The sequence below is a fragment of the Anastrepha ludens genome, chromosome 4, assembly GCF_028408465.1.
Source record: "Anastrepha ludens isolate Willacy chromosome 4, idAnaLude1.1, whole genome shotgun sequence".
NCBI lineage: Eukaryota > Metazoa > Arthropoda > Insecta > Diptera > Tephritidae > Anastrepha > Anastrepha ludens.
In genome coordinates this window covers 106,735,819-106,752,399 of record NC_071500.1, presented here as the reverse complement: position 1 = coordinate 106,752,399, position 16,581 = coordinate 106,735,819, and the positions used below count along the sequence as shown (strand labels likewise).

General features: G+C 35.7%; 1 protein-coding gene across 1 annotated transcript in view; it reads left to right on the top strand.

The window, feature by feature from the left end:
• The window catches only part of LOC128860507 (CUGBP Elav-like family member 4), a 189,071-nt gene extending 173,209 nt beyond the window's left edge, over positions 1-15,862 (top strand). Inside the window, exon 4 of the mRNA XM_054098085.1 lies at positions 14,912-15,862. Coding sequence (XP_053954060.1) covers positions 14,912-14,938 — 27 coding nt within the window. The 3' untranslated portion in view covers positions 14,939-15,862. The remainder of the gene's footprint in view (positions 1-14,911) is intronic.
• The last annotated feature ends 719 nt before the right edge of the window (positions 15,863-16,581 follow it).

Sequence of the window (16,581 nt, the reverse complement as noted above, 5' to 3'; positions counted from 1 at the left end):
GGTTGCGAAACGATATGCGTAGAATTTTTGGCGAAATGGTCACGAAGAACGAGTGCAGTGTGAGACGGTGCATTATCGTGATGCAAAAACCAAGAGTTGTTGGCCATTAATTCTGGTCTTTTTAGATGAGTTGCTTCTCTTAAACGACGCATAACGCTCAAATAATATTCCCTATTAACAGTTTGGCCAGGTGGAAGTAATTCATAGTGCACCACACCACGAAAATCGAAAAAAACTGTCATCATGACCTTTATTTTTGAACGACTTTGACGTGCACTTTTCGGGCTGGCCTCGCCTTTAGCACGATATTCGCTTGATTGGTCGGTTGTCTCAGGGTCGTAAGCATAAATCCTAGTCTCATCTCCCGTAATGATGCATTTGAGCTTGTCCTGATAGTCTGAAAGCATTGTTTCACACACATCAACGGGACGACTTTTTTCCAAGAAATTAAGAGTTTTCGGTACCAAACGAGATTTGACTTTTCGTAGGCCCAAATGGTCTTTCAAAATGGTTTTCACAGATCCTTCTGATATTCCGATCATATCAGTAAGGTCTTTAACAGTCAACCGACGATTTTTGAGCACTAACTCCTTCACTTTATTGACGTGTTGGTGATCTGTTGACGTCGATGGTCGTCCGGAGCGCTCCAAGTCATCAACACGTTCTCGACCCTCTTTGAAGTCTTTGTACCACTTATAAACATTTTTCTGCGACATGGTCGAATCACCAAATGCCTTCTGCAACATGCTAAACGTTTCCGCAGCCGAAATTTCATTCCGCAAACAAAATTTGGTGGCACTTCTTTGCTGAATCAAATCAGACATTGTAAAAATCGAAAAATGCACTTTTGGTCGTTTGGTAAACACAAGCGTAAATATATTACTAATAATGACATTGACATGAAAGTTGACCCAGATGTTATTAACAGTGCTGCCAACTCATGAAAAAAATAACTAGAGCGAAATTTTAATCCCTTACTTTTTGCCCACAGTAGTACGTCCATTGTACTGCACGCGGATTCCCTTTTACTTTTCTTTAAATGTACCCGACCTCCAAAGAAATCTGCGTAGATCCTGTAATGCCGCGAAGTTTGACAAATAAATTCACATTACTTTTTGCCCACAGTAGTATTTAATCATATAAATATTTAACAAAAAAATGTTAAGCCTTCAAACAATTAGGTCATTCAGCTATTGCAGCACGCACAGTCTCCATGGATATTGACGTCGCTACTCGAACCAAATATAGTTTGAGGCTCTCAAAATTTCAATGAGTCCTTCGACAGGCCATGTTCTTAATTCTAACCACGAACTGTAGTCCAATGAATTCAGATCTGGGCTTCCAGATGGCCAATCTTCTGAGCCCAGGCTATGAACCCAGGAATATTGTTTTATAGCCACTAGTGGTTTTTGCCTTATGGACTGGAGCCGAATCTTGCTGGTAGATCCAACGCTCTCCATTGAAGAGAGTACTGCTCAACTGCCTCACCACGCCTTCTATGACATCTTTCTGATACACTTTTGCCTTGGGCTTAGCCCCGTTTTCACAGAAATGAAGAGATGTAACGCCTTTATAAGACACGCCCCACCAAATCTTTACGGGGACTGGACGGTGGCCACTTTGAACCCTTCAAAAAACATTTTTTGCGTCTTTAGAAGTTTTAGCATATATTTTTTTGTTTTGTTTATTAAAAACTTCTTCAACCGTGAACATTTTCTCATCTGTTAAAAGAATATTTTCATGTCCGTTTACCGTATGCCACTGAAGAAGCTGCTTTCAGCTGTCAAATCTAATTTTCTTCAAGAGCTGGTGCGATGGAAAAGGAAAATCAGTTGACTTTCTCGACTCAAACGAATGCCAAATACAATGAATACGATTTCAGCCAGAATTTAGTGTGTGTTCACTTAGGAGATGCTACTAACTAAATATAACCTCGATACGTGACAGTAGTGCCATCTCTCTTACTTTGCACAAACTTTTCAAATTACCCTCGGATATGAATTTTTTTTACGCACTGAAAATTTACTTTGTTGCTAAAAAGAGAGTGCTTTGCAAATTGTCATACTATAAATGAAAAATGTTTAATTTTTAATTTGATATTTGGAGTTTAATCAGAATTTACGAGTACTTTGTAAGCAGTTTTATAGCTGATCAAATTTCAGCATAAAAAGTGGATCAAACATCTGAAGCTGGAAATTGCTGAAAGTAGCAGAAGTGAGAATTTTCGTTGATTTTTTATCATTTTCAATTTCCCCCCATATAAAAAGTGTTGAATTCGTTACATAGGAAAATGTGCAACGCCGTCAGGGTAAAAAATTATCAAAAATCACTGGCCGTGCTAAAAAACTGCGGTTACAAAAGGGGTTTATAACATGGTCAGTGTATTTTTCTACTAGTTCATGACAATTTCTTTCAAAAATGTGTATAAATGTTTTTATTATGTTTTCTTACACTATCTTTTTCACTGAAATTATTTCCCATTTTGTTTTTTTTTGTTTTTGGAAACATTTTCAATGAGCATACCTGTTCACAATTATTATTAAAATTTTGATTAGACTAACATATTTAAGTTCCTCTAACAGTAACTCGATTCAAAGCTTAGTCCTTATCTCAGGCACTTAAAATTATGCAATATTTTTAAAATAAAACAAAATCAAAAAAATCACGCATTAAAAGCCCTTACTTAGCCCTTCCTCGCTCAAATTATTTTAGCATTAACTCTAATTGCAAATGTTTGAAGGAGATACTATGTATACACGCTGAATACTGTATTATATTTGAGATAGCAAAAACTTGTATTTTCCTAAAATTATGCAACATCCGCCATCCAAAAGAACCGGCACATGCTTTTTCTTAGATTAACTCATATTCTTCGGCATACTTGCGCGCTCATCGCTCAACATAAAAGTCCTAAGTAAACTTTGATCCAATCAGTAATTAATTACGCGCCTGTGAGTATGCTCCTACCAGCACACAATCATATTTTCTTATCTGCTACGAAAAACTCACCTAATCCCTAGCTCAGCCAAATTTGCCAAATTACTTTATTAAAAAATCCTGCAGCAAGCGCAAGTTTCAGAGAGTTAAAGTTTCAGCAAATATTTGCATTTTGCCAAAGCTTGTAATCCTTGTAATTTTCCAAGCCACCTCAGTGTATGCAACGCATGTGCTTGTATATTTTAATTAAAAATTTTCCATACAACAATGATTGTATAGGGGTGCACATGAAACGCCGGCTTTCGATTGTGCTGCGCTGCTTGTTTACTCAATTTCCCTTTTTGTGCCTTTTTGCTCAAATTTTCAGCGCTAATTTTGGTTTTGTGATATTTATTTCATTTTTTTTAATTTTTTTTTTCTTTCTACGTAATTCTTGCAAAATATGACGTTGTCTTCATCTGCTTGTATCGCTCAAGCTTCATTCGTTGCCATGCTGCTGACCCAAGTAAACATTAATAATATATTAACAATAATGCAGCGAACGCTAGGGCGCCCAATAGTAGACTATACATATAAGTAAGCAGCACAGCAAGTAGCAACAAATTTGTTAAACTCAATTTGATAGCGCCAGTCGGTCCTGTGCCAAAGCATATCCTAGGGGATATTTACAATAATTCCTCTAATGTATAATTACCATACGTACATGTAGCATACTTTTTGGAGGTTGTGCTCATATATTTATATATAAATGTGTGAAGGCTGATGGCTGTATGTTCGATATATTTAATATATAACATTCTATAAATATGTTTGCACGCCCACTTGACTGTGTGCGCTTGTTTGCTTTGGAAAATCTTTCACAAATGTTTAAGCTTTCGTACAATCAGTGATTTTCATAACTCCGCCTTTACAACATGCAAGCAAGGATGTAAATGTGTATGGGCATGTGTGTGTATTTACTTTGCACAGCGTCCTTCATTTTGCGGTTCATTGTTTGCATTTTCACATTTTACCCGCGGCTGCAAAATGTAAAAGATTATTACAATATTAAGTAATTACAAATATTTGCACAATTATTATTGCATATATTTAGGCGGTAGTGCTGGGCTATGAGCTGCGTCTATATGCAAGCCACAGAGATGTATTATCGCTCCTTGTAGGCAATTTGTGTATAAGTTATTTAACAACTTCAATATTAAATATTGTTTATTTTATCTGTTAAAATGAAAATCATTCCTAATCGCCTGAATGTATGCAAGACTTCGCATGCTCTACTTGCAATTCGAATACTTTAAGATGAATTTCTATTAAACCATTTACGTGAATGAAAATAATAGAATTGTAGGAATGCATACTTTGAGGCGAGCAGTATATTAATTTTCTTGTTTTTTTATAGTTAGGTATTTGGTGTTTGCTTTTACACATTTCTAAAAGACATTAAAAAATGTTCAACTACAAGCGATGACAATGTTTGTCTTTAATCAATCGCTTGCGCCTAAAAGTATATGAACTACTTGCGAACTTTGCATATGTTTACTTATGGCAAAACTGCTTTATTTGCTTATGCGAAAGTTACTTTATGATTTCCCATGAAGGATTTTTATATTCGCAGAAAATTTTTCATTTCGCCTAAAATTATGTTAAAATTTTTCTATTGAATTTTTCTGTTATTATTATCTTGCTGGGAGCCGTTGTGGTATCTTAGTATTTTATTGCGCCTAAAATTATGTTACACTTTTTCCATTGAATATTTCTATATTTATTATCTTGTTGGGAGGAATCAAGTTTTTATTACGCCTTAAATTATAATATATTACAACGTTTCTATTGAATTCTTCTATCGTTATTATCTTGCTGGGAGTCATTGTGGTATCCTAGTCTTTTATTGAGCCTAAAATTATGTTACAAGTATTCCATTGAATTTTTCTATAGTTATTATCTTGCTGGGACACGTAATTGTATCTAAGTATTTTTATGCGCTTAAAATTATGTAACCATTTTTCTATTTCATGGTGACACTTGGATACCATCTTGCTGCGAGGCATTGTAGTATCCGTCTGGCAGTGAAACAAAACATCCAGTTCCACTTTTCACCTTATAAAGTTTATTTCATCCTCTTGAGACTGTATTAAATTTTCCATTTTTCTGTTTTCACCAGAATTGGCTTCAAGTTGCATAATTCAAACAGTCTGATACTTAAAATACAATATTACCTGAGGTGCAACTGCTTAGTCTTTCAAGCGCGGATATCTCGAAGGCCGTGGCTTGCGTCGCCGGTCATTGGCTATTTGGCAGGTATTTCTTCAGATTAGGAGTTTTCTCCCATGAATATTGTAGAAGTTGTAGAGATGAAGAAGACGAAGAAACAGTTAAGCACTTCCTCTGCAATTGTACAGCCTTAGCTGAAACCAGGTTTTCTAGGTGGATATCTTTTCAGTTCTCTTACGGAACTGTTCGACGTGGGGATTAGACTAATCTTGCGCTTCATTAAAGCCTCAAAATTAAACACGGAAAAAAAATAAATATGGTTCCCGTGCCGTTCAGTGGTATCGCACAGATAGTTAGACGCTCCGACAGCTCACCACCATAACCAGACGTCCAGTGAATGAGTAAATTATAATGTAAGTAAATTACGCAACGTCAAACTTTGCATTGCATAATTCTGGGCACAAAAACTCTACCAAGGAACTTTTCATAATTTTTTTTTTTTGCTTTCTTTTTTTCTGCTTTGTTTTTTTAATAACTACTCATCCTTAGTTAATTCAGCTTCCCGGCTTTCATCCGCTTTATCCATTAGCGCCGATAAAAGCAAATAAAGCAAAGGTAAGCTAAATGTATGCAATAGCAACAACAAGACGCATGCAACTTAATCTCATAATTCTTCGGGCACATACTTTATTAAACATAAATTTCACCTTAGAGCTCTCTCATACATGCGAGTAACTACTTAGTAGCACAGGTATGTATGTGTGTATATGAGTGCATGTGTGCATTGTATTATAAAAGCGCTGACGCATAAATACTTGAAAGTTTAAGCCAAGCAATATTTACCTATTGGCATTAAGTTGCCTTACCTTTCGACATGCAGGGCACCAGTTACTATTTATTGCCTACTTGCAGGCGTGCACAACTTCTGCAGTGCTTATTTATGAGCAAATGAATGGAGTACATAAACGATATATTGTACATATATACTTGCGTACATATGAATTTAATAGCATATACATAAATTAATGTGCCACCGGTATTTTGTAGGTATGTATATCCTATCATGCATTTGTATGTGTATCCTGGTGTGAGTGAGCGCGCAAGTATATGTCCACCTGTAAAGGTGTCATGGCTTTTTGCTGGCCTTTCGCACCATTACTTAACATTTACATAAATTTTACTTACGTCACACACACACACACCTACACTCACCCTCTCAATAGCATTCAATACCCATCCCACCTGCTTCATGCCATATTGTGCCATTACATCGTTACTTTGTATGGAATTTCTGCACAAGCATTTACTCATTTTGCACTTTCATTTATTGAGTATGCGTGTGTTTGCGTGTGCATGTATGTATATACTCGCACTAAGCCTATGCGAAATCTTTTAAAAACCCATTCATAAAGTATGCAATTAAATTTTCACTTAAATGATTATCACATAAATCCCCTGGAACACCAAGGCAAAAACAAAAATACACAAGGCTTCAGCTGCTACTGATCCTGTACGGCAAAACAAGCCATATATTTATGCAGAAGCATATGCGAGTGTGCCTGCAGTAAACAAAGGTGTTTGCATTTAAATTAAAAGAGCCATTTTTCTTATGAATGCACACACACACCATCGCAGCATATTTTCATTCATGCCACCCGCTTTTCTTTGCTCCGCACCACTTAATCACATTCACACACAATCTCTTGCCTACACTTTTACTCTGCCATCCTATCGTACAATCTTTCGTTTTTGCCTGGTCATCCTGGACTTCGTGCTGTTCGGGCTATGCCTTGGAATAATAATAAAATCCCTTTTGTTCCTGTTTCTACCAACAATGCGCCTAAAAGTTAGCAATGTATGATTTCTCGCATTTATTCTACTTTCCTTGGCTGTAACATTTACGCAGCGGCAGGCTGGGTTACGACCACTACCCATTAGTCGACTACAAGGGTATGCATACACTTGCAAATACATATACATGCTTACATACACATGCAACCATATGTAGATTTGTGCGAAAGGAGAGTTTTCCTTTCCATTCATATTTCCTTGCACACTCGCATGTATTTGCTTATGTTAATTGCCATTGAATCCATCGCCATTAAGACACAGCATGGCTGATATGCGAGCGGCTTCTTAATGGGTGCAAGGCAGTAAAGACAAAACACGGCAGGAATAGGGATATACATTTTTGAATGCCCTGGTGTAAAAACAGGAACTCGCAACCTTATAGTCGATCTCTGTTAGTTACTAAAATTTCATTGGGCTAACTTTCACATGCGTAGGAACCACAGTTTGCCGCTCTTACCTTCGAGTTGTTTTTTTTTTTTTGGGCACATAAATAGTAGTTTTTTTCAGAGAAACTTGAACGTCTTTTCGTAAATATTTCTAGATACCTGGCCGTCCTAACAATTAGAGTTACACGACATTTTTGTGCTTCACTTTGGCTGCGTGATTGATTTTCTTAAGTACTTGAATAATGATCCTAGGGCTGATCAGTTTGGAAGTATCGGATTTTAAATCAAAATAGAATAACGAAAACTCAAATTGATTGAGCAATTTTTAATATTTTTGTGTAGACGTATTCATTAATTTTTTAAAGATAACTCCTTTCAAGTGTTGGTCGAAACTGCGTCGGAATTCGGCCACCCGTAAACACCAATTTTGAATGACTCGCTGGAGGACTGTGGTCGGTATCTCGTGAATGACTTCCAATGCTTCAATCAAAGCTGATTTATTCACAAAGTATTTAGACTTTACGTACCCAAAACGACGATGCAGTAAGTCCATTGTTTCGCGTCTGTATGGCAAATAGCGCCATCTTGTTGGAACCAAATGTTGTGGATATCACAGAAAAAAATTAAGTACTTAGTTCGACAATAGTCATGCGTGATCTGTCACAGAAACCCTTATTGGAAAAAGTATCTCCACTCTGATCACCCTTTAGTAACAAGGCATTTTTGTGGCTCGCTCTGGCTGCGTGATTCTTTTATTTGAATAATAACTCTACTATTTTTACTTTGGCAGTGCTGTAATTGGTGCTGATCCCGCAGGCTCGTAATGTGGAACAGCTGCAGACGATCCCGGTATCGATCAAGGAATCAAGTGCTTTTTATCCCCATTGCGGCAAAGGTTACATTCATAAATAGATGCCAGTAATTTCGAAGACTTGATTACTTTCTCTATTGAACGATTTTTTCCAACGACTATCTGAATTTAAACAATTCATTCTCGAACAAAACAAATTTTTCAGTGCGAAAATCTTATGGTAAATCGGCAGTTCTGTGTAGACAATAAAGAAGCCTACAGTTCAAGTCGACTCCGATCGGCAAATAGTTTTTAATGAGCAGCTTTTTCATGGCATAAATACACTCGGCACTTATAATTTCCTGTCCGAGGGGCGACCGCTATCTGAAAAAACTGTTTCCATCATTTTGGTGTTTCTTGCATAGAGATTCGAACCTACGCCCTCCCGAATGGTATGCACGTACCAACCCATTCGGCTACGACGGCTTCAATATACACTAACCAATTTATTCCTTAAATACATTTTCCACTACCAGAGGTCACTCTCGTAAGTTTGTTATTTTAGAAACAGTTTGCTTTACATCTACAATAACGGATAATTCACTATCTCACCCACTAACACATAAACTGGCTCATCACTTCAAGTACCCAACGTAGTCCTTGAGTTACATTTACTTATCTTCCCCACTAGTGAAAATACCTTGACGAACTCAGAATCTCACATATAGTCAACAATTTATTCATACTCCATATCGCCTATAAGTAGGCAACAACCTTCTTATAAGTACATCGCCAAAAGCGGGCAAATGAGTGGTACAAAATCGATATATCAAATTCTCTCAAAGCGCACAATGAGCTGAACAAAATTAGTCTACAAGATGTTCCACACATTTCAAACAACAGCAACGGTGTAAATTGCAGCAACAATGAAGCCCTTCTCGCAAAAGACCCAATATGCCACTGCCTGTCAAAAGCTTTCCAATGCTTAAGCGAAATTACGGCGTACGTAACCCGCTTTCCCAGCTATTCCGTGCCACCAGCCCAAAGGTGGCTCTGAAAGCAAACCACATTACATTACAAACATAGCGCAGCATATTACTGTCCTTCCGCTCGGCCAGCCAGTTCATTTGGTCGGCTAAGAGAATTTCATTATAATAAATTCCAGCATCTGCTTCACGTAGACCGGCCACATAGCGCATAGCATATCCACTATAAAGGCGGGCAAGGACATTTATGTATGGTTAGAACTGGGTAGAAGGGAAACACGAGCGGCAGTGTTCGCTTTAATGCCTCGTACGTGCCTTGGCATATTAGCAAACTTAATAATTTTTAATTGATACATTAAGTGTAAAGCAAATAGACTTGCAATTCAGTGAGCACTCAGTTGCCCACAGCGCATGGCAGTAGTTGTGGCTGTGTTGTGTGCGATCTCGCCTACGGCCGTAACTTGTTTGCATAGCATTTACATAGATCCATAGCAGAGCCGCAGGCATTCTGGCTATGTTATTCCGACCATTGGTTTTCTTTTTTTTTATCATTTCCACTTTTGTTTGTTCATCATCCACATTTGCAATATTTCTCGTTTAATTCCTTGCTGTCGTTTTATTGGGGGCAATCAAATAACTTTCCATTTCAGCATTCGCATACTGGCTATACTGTTGCATACTTTCAGGTATTAACAATGCTCGATGCCCGCACTCATTCATTCAATTCTATTTGTATTTTGCCTTGAATTTATGCGCGTCAACGTGCGAACATGCATCAAGTGCTTTTAAATGGGATTTCTGCTTCAATTATGCGAGAACACTTTTTATATACAGCAAACATTGAATGAGTGAGTGAAAATACAGCAAATAAACACTCGAAGTTGAGCAATTGAAAGCACTCACCCTTAATACCCATTCATGATAGCGGAACACAAATGGAAATTACTTTTTTCTGTATAAGGAAGAGAAGGCGCTTAGAGAATTTTAAATTACATGCCCACAAGTAGGAATTGCAGAAGTGCGAAAAAAGGTGAAATGTGAACTATTTGTGAAAAGGGTCAGGTATGACTAAAAGTGGGGATAAGATCAAATGATGTGAAAAGAAATGCGGGTATATTTAAATAATTAACTAATATTAAAAATTTAATTATTAAATAAAACAGAAATACAATAAAATATGTTTTTATTTATTTTTGTTTTAATTTATTATTTGCAATCTATCTAAGAGACGATAAGCAATTTTTTTAAATTTAAAAATAATAGAATAAGAATAAGAAGCATAAGTAATTAAAACGAAATGAGTAAAGCAAAATAAGATAATTTTATAAAACTAAAAATATAAATAAGTAAATAAATCAAATAAAATTGAAACAAAAATTAAAAATTTAATTTACAAATATAAAAAAGTTCAATTAAAAAATTATTGTGCTAAAATTAAATTAAAAAGTAAATTTAGATGAAATTAAATAAAATAGCAAAATAAAAATATTCAGTATAGGAAAAAGCTTTAAACAAATAAGAAAAAACTAGCTTAACTTAAAACAAAAATAAAATTAAAAAATTAAATAAATTTATAGAAAATATCAAATGAAACTAAAATAAATAAATTGGAAGTTAAATTAGAAAATTTTATATTTATCTAATATAGAAAAAAATTTTAAAAATTAATTAAACAATACAATAAAATAAAAAAACCAATAGAATAAAAAAATTAATAAAATATTTAAAATGTAATAAAAAAGTTAAGCCAAATAAGAAAGTTAAGAAAAAATAAGTATATTAAACACATTAAAAAATAAAAAATAAAAATCATTAAATAAAAAATAAATGTCATATTAAAAAAAGTATATAAATAAAAAAAATAGTATTGTATATAATGAAAAGAAAATTTTTATTGACAAAAAATACGAATTAAATAAAACGAATTTGAGATTCAAATAAAGCAAAACAAAATAGCGGATAAAAGAAAAAATCAAATAAAAAAGGCAATAAAAACAAATATGAATAAATTACAAAAAAAAAGTTAAATGTAAGAAAAAGATAAATAAAATACAGTAACAAAAAATATAACATTAAAGAATTTCATTAAAAATATTAAATTTAAGAAAATGAACCAAAAAGAAAATAAAATAAAAAAATTCGAATAAATATATACAAAAAATTAATTAAATTTAAAAAAATTACCAAATTAATAAAGTGTGATTAAAATAAAGTAAGAAAATAAAATAAACTATATTAAATAAAAAAATTCCATTCAAAATGTTGTGAAAGAAATTAAATACAATTTTAAAAATTAATTAAAATAACGTAAAAAAATAAAATTCAATTAAAATTAAGTAAGAAAATATAATAAAATAAATTAAAAAAAAATTTGATCCGTTACGGAATGAAATATTTTTTAGACCGTTGCTCACACAAAACTTTAAAATTTTCACCACCCAAAAGGCTGATTGAAAATAATAATAATTATTATTTTGTATTAAAATTATTATTGACTATTCACTACAATCAATGGCATTTTCGTCTACTGAAATCTCCCACACAAGTCATTTAGAGAAATAGACCAGGACTACAGATTCAAAATCTGCTTTTGGGTGAAGAATGTTGAAAGAAACTAACTGTAAATGTGATCACTTTTATTTTGGTGTTCAATATTCGCTATCCACAATGAACTTATCTCCCAACACCTTGTCTCCCATGGCACGCGAGATAACCTGAGCATTTTTCGGTTACTAAAAACTCTAAAATTGTTCTACTCTCCTTTTTAAATTTTTGTTAGAGAATCAATGAATTTTAGACAGAGGAAATTAAAATTTCTCAACTAATCCAGAAAAGTTAGATTTTTTCTAAAACTCCCTTTTTATCTCACACTCTTCCATATTTATTTGCAAATATTTGCACAACTTTTGTGCAATTCTTGCTTCAGTTCTACAAATTTTTTGCACACTCCACACCCACCTTCGCGTTTTTCTACAGAAAGCTTTGTTGGCATTCACTCAGACATCTCCGCCACTGTTATCGCCTGGCAAACAAACAGAAAAGCGCAACAGTTCCCCAGTTGACTAAAAAAATAGAAATAATGTGCGCATAGCGCCTGTTGGTATGCAACAGTTTTTTGTCCGCCTAGCTGTGGCCACACGCTGTTTGGTTGAGCAATGCAAACAAACTTTGACGGTGGTACAGTTACTCTGTTGGTGTTTGTTTGCGCCCACTTGTTCGCCGCTTGTTGCGCACCGTTGAATATCCCTTTGATTTTGCGCAACCAACAGTAGAAAGTATAAGTAGAATAAGAAGAGTACAAAAATAGCATAGAGGCATACACAACAACAAAGCGATGCAAACAGGCGTAACAGCAGTTCATTTCAGTTTTGGCATTCGAGCATTACATTTGCACCAACATTTATACTCATTCATAGTATAAAGAGGAGCGAAAAGAATGAAGTTGCCACAATAATTTTCTTTAGCATACTTTTTGGCGTTGAACACAAAAAAGCAGAGAAGTTGATGTGGCTGTAGATATGCGCAGTAATACATAGCACAAAGCAACAAGCATTTCTATGGCATCATCTTTTCAATTGTTTAGTCACGTCGCCGGAATGTTTTAATTTGTTTTTCCCCTCGAACATCCCGCTGTCCGGTTTCCTGCCACATCGTTGTTCTTGTATTTTACTTGATATATGCGACACATGCCTTTATATGATTGTTTGCACGCCTATCACTAGCCTTGCTTCCGCCAACAAAAACATTTCAAATGAGCAACAGTCTTAGCGTGCACGCCCTAATGTATGCTTTCATAAAATATATTTTTTATTGTTTGTTAAGATGATTAATTGAAGTCAAAATATTGTTACCCCCAGCAATTTCACTGACAACTTTATGCTTTTCTAGACTGTTCGGCTAATATATATCACTCTTTTTTGTTTTTTTTTTTTTCTTACAACCACATGCCTACATGTCCCGCTGAGACAAGTCATAAGAAAAAATTTCCTACCAAGCGCTAATATTTGCCGCGAGCCTATACGTCCGTGCGCTTAACTTGCTTGCTGGGCTTAAGCGATATCACAAAAAATTTCATATTTTATTGCATACTGTTTGGCGTGGTGGAATATGACAAATGAGGACATAAACTCGTAGCTCCATTTGATAGAGTGCGGTTAGTTTGAGGCGAATAGCAAATGAAGATGGCAAAGGGGAACTTTTGTAACCTTAATGGGCACCGAAAAATATGCAACGCAGACTATTAATGAACAAATTAAGTCACGAGTTTTATATTAATATTGTATATTATGCAATGTGGAATGGTTTGGTTAAAATGGGAAAACAGTTTAAAGCAGATCAAGTATTTATTGTTTTCATGCGCGCCAATAATTAGGCAATAAAACTTACTGTTACTTTTATTGGTACTCAAATCATTTAGGGGAGCGAAAAGTCATTTAGTTGAGATGAATCGCTCTATTAAAATCTAAAAATTAAAAACGAAAAGAAGTATAATTTCAAAATGTGATTTTAATTTATTAAAAGTTATTCATTTCCAATACAACTTGAAAAGCTAAACCATAAACCTGTTGATGTTGTTTTTCCAAAGAAACTTAAACCAATAAACATAACAAACATTTGGTCACAACGAGGTAATGAACCGAGTCGATGTTGGGTCCTCGGATCGTACGTACATCTAAAACACTAGAAGTGACTAAAAGCGCGCCTTCCATCTATCACAATATGATCGACCTGGTTTCATATTTTTCAACCAGGAAACAACCACGTAGCTTGGTGTATCTTTTTATGCTGGAATCTAGTGCTTCGAGCCTCGGCGCAGACGATCAACCTCTGTTCATTACCAAATGTTTCGTTATGCAGGCTGAATTTCCCAACAGTGGGACCAAAAATTCCTTTCTTGCCCACCCTGGCATTGAAGTCGCCAAGCACGAGTTTTAAGTCGGGGCGGAGGTAAGGCTTATAGGAACGTTCCAGGCGCTCATAATCTTGCTCGTAATCTTTTGCGCTCATCGTTCTTCTCTTCCATCAGCGCGTGGACGTGAATGAGCGAGGGGTTAAAGAATCTCACTTTGATGCGGTTTATTTCGGGACGCTCGTCCACCGGGGTGAACTTAAGTGCCTGGTGACGAAGCCTATCTCCCACTACAAAAAAACACCGAATTTGCGATTCTTTACATGGCAGCTCTAGTGCTAGACGTCACAAGGTCCAAGCCTTGCCCCGTCCATCGCATTTCTTGAATGGCAATGATTATTCTCACGTGGATATCAACCAGCCGGACTGAGGCACTTTTCCTTTGCGTGCCCTCAAATCGTAATTTTTAGTTTGTTCGCAGGGATCGGCATCAGGGTAGGCAGTTCTCATACGAGTCTTTGCTTTCGTTTTCATTGGGGGAATTTTTACGTGGCGGGTCCCAGACCCAACGCACAACCAGCTATCCTGGATTGCTGCGCCTTCTCTCCTTAGCTGTAATATTTAATTTATAAGAAGTTTATTAATAAATATATTCAACAAAATTCGGTGTTTTACTACATTTAGGCTTAGCCATTTAAATTAAATATAAAAGTCTTACGCACCTCACGTCAATATCACACACAGTATAAACACAGTGTAAAAAGTACATCAATTAACGAAATTTTACGTGACACACTTTTATTATTAAATGACATCTTATTCTCCCATGCATAAATGAATTTTATTGTACCATATAAAAAAATACAATAATATTTTTTCTCTCTCTCACCATTTTTTATTTCAGGTAAGTTTCGCACCAAACAATAAATAAAGTCATCATCATTAAAAATTGTGAGTAAAAGGTAAAGCAGAAAGCAAATTAATGCACTCTAATAAAATTACAACGAATTATTACTACAAATTACATAACCAACCTAAATGTATGCTTTAATAATTCATTCACATCGCAATTGCACTTATATGGCCACAAATGAAAAACTCACAAAACTCACAAAAAGTAGGACGGGCAAAACAGGAGGTGCTAGAAATTTAATTGCCAGTAAGCAATCAAGTAAACAATTTTTCAATTATTTACAGTTACGAACTAAAATCGTTGCACGATAGTAAACACCACCTCTGGGCGGGGGTGTTTTTATGTCTAGTAGTGGTGTTTAATGCATACAGCCAGATGACCCCACATCAATTACCTAAAAGCGGTATTTAATTTTCATGCATTCTCGTTCTTATTTGCCACACCTGTACGACGCCCCCTCCGCCCTTGCCTGATTGTACATTTTCTGTACTTAAGCTTACGCTTGCGGCGTTTTAAGCAACAGCTTTTCCGATGGTTCTATTCACTTTTGCTCTCTCTCCCACTCTCACTCGCACCCTGCCTCTCTCTCTCTCTTGCTCACTCTCTCCCACAAACAGTTGCACATTTTCTTCAGGCGTTTTCTGCAATTACCGACCACTTCAACGACCGACCAAATAAAATAAATTTCCACTTTCTATAGTGTTAAATAAGAAATACAGCACCTAGAGCTATGAATAGGTGTATCTGTGAGTATGTATGTATGCGCGCACAATCGATCGACTGCCAATGGCATAGACAAGCATACATATGAATGTGCATTAACTGCATACATATAAGCGAGCGTTTCTCTAATCTGCCGTTTTCACGCATACATATATATATTTTTGTGTATGTATGTGTGCATATACCATTTCTAGCTCAATTTCGTTTCGTTTGAGTTCAGTCCACTTATTCAGTTATTTCATCTGTCTTTGAAGTGTTGCTTGCTTGCAAGTGAGCACAAGTACGTCTCTATGCTTGCGTGTGCTTGTAGTTGTGCAAGTAGTTGCAGCGCCCACTTTCGATAATTAATTGCAGACATCAGTTGCAACGGACATATGAATTGTTTGTTGTTTTTATTGCATTTCCTTCCATGGCACAAACACACACACTGGCGCAATGGCTGCAAAGTGTATTGCTTCGTGCAGAGTACTTTTGTGGAAATTGTTCTATAGTGACAAAGGAAATTGGAGAAAAGTGGTAATGGGTAGCAAACAACAGTTAGTGTGCGCTATCAATTTGTCTTGAAGCAAAACTTTTGGTGAGTGTGCATTCAAGTGTACCAACACAACCACCACCAAAAAAGAGCAAACCGCCAATGCAATGCAAGAAATATAAGACATAGCAACAAGAAGTTAACAATTATTTTGTGCAACTCGTCTGTACTGGCAAGGAAGGGAAGGCCGATTTTGCCGTCAGCGGTGAGCAAAGAAAAAATGCAGAACAAACAAAGAGATGGTGAAAAAGAAAAAATGCAGCAGCATTTAGAAAATAGTGAAAGAGGAGACGTGCCGTAGAGGGAAAACAAGTGTTTTTATAAGCAAATAGACAAATAGGCAAACAGACAAGCTGACAAACAGTGCAATTGCTTTGGGTGCATATCTGCCGAAGAAGAAGAGGAA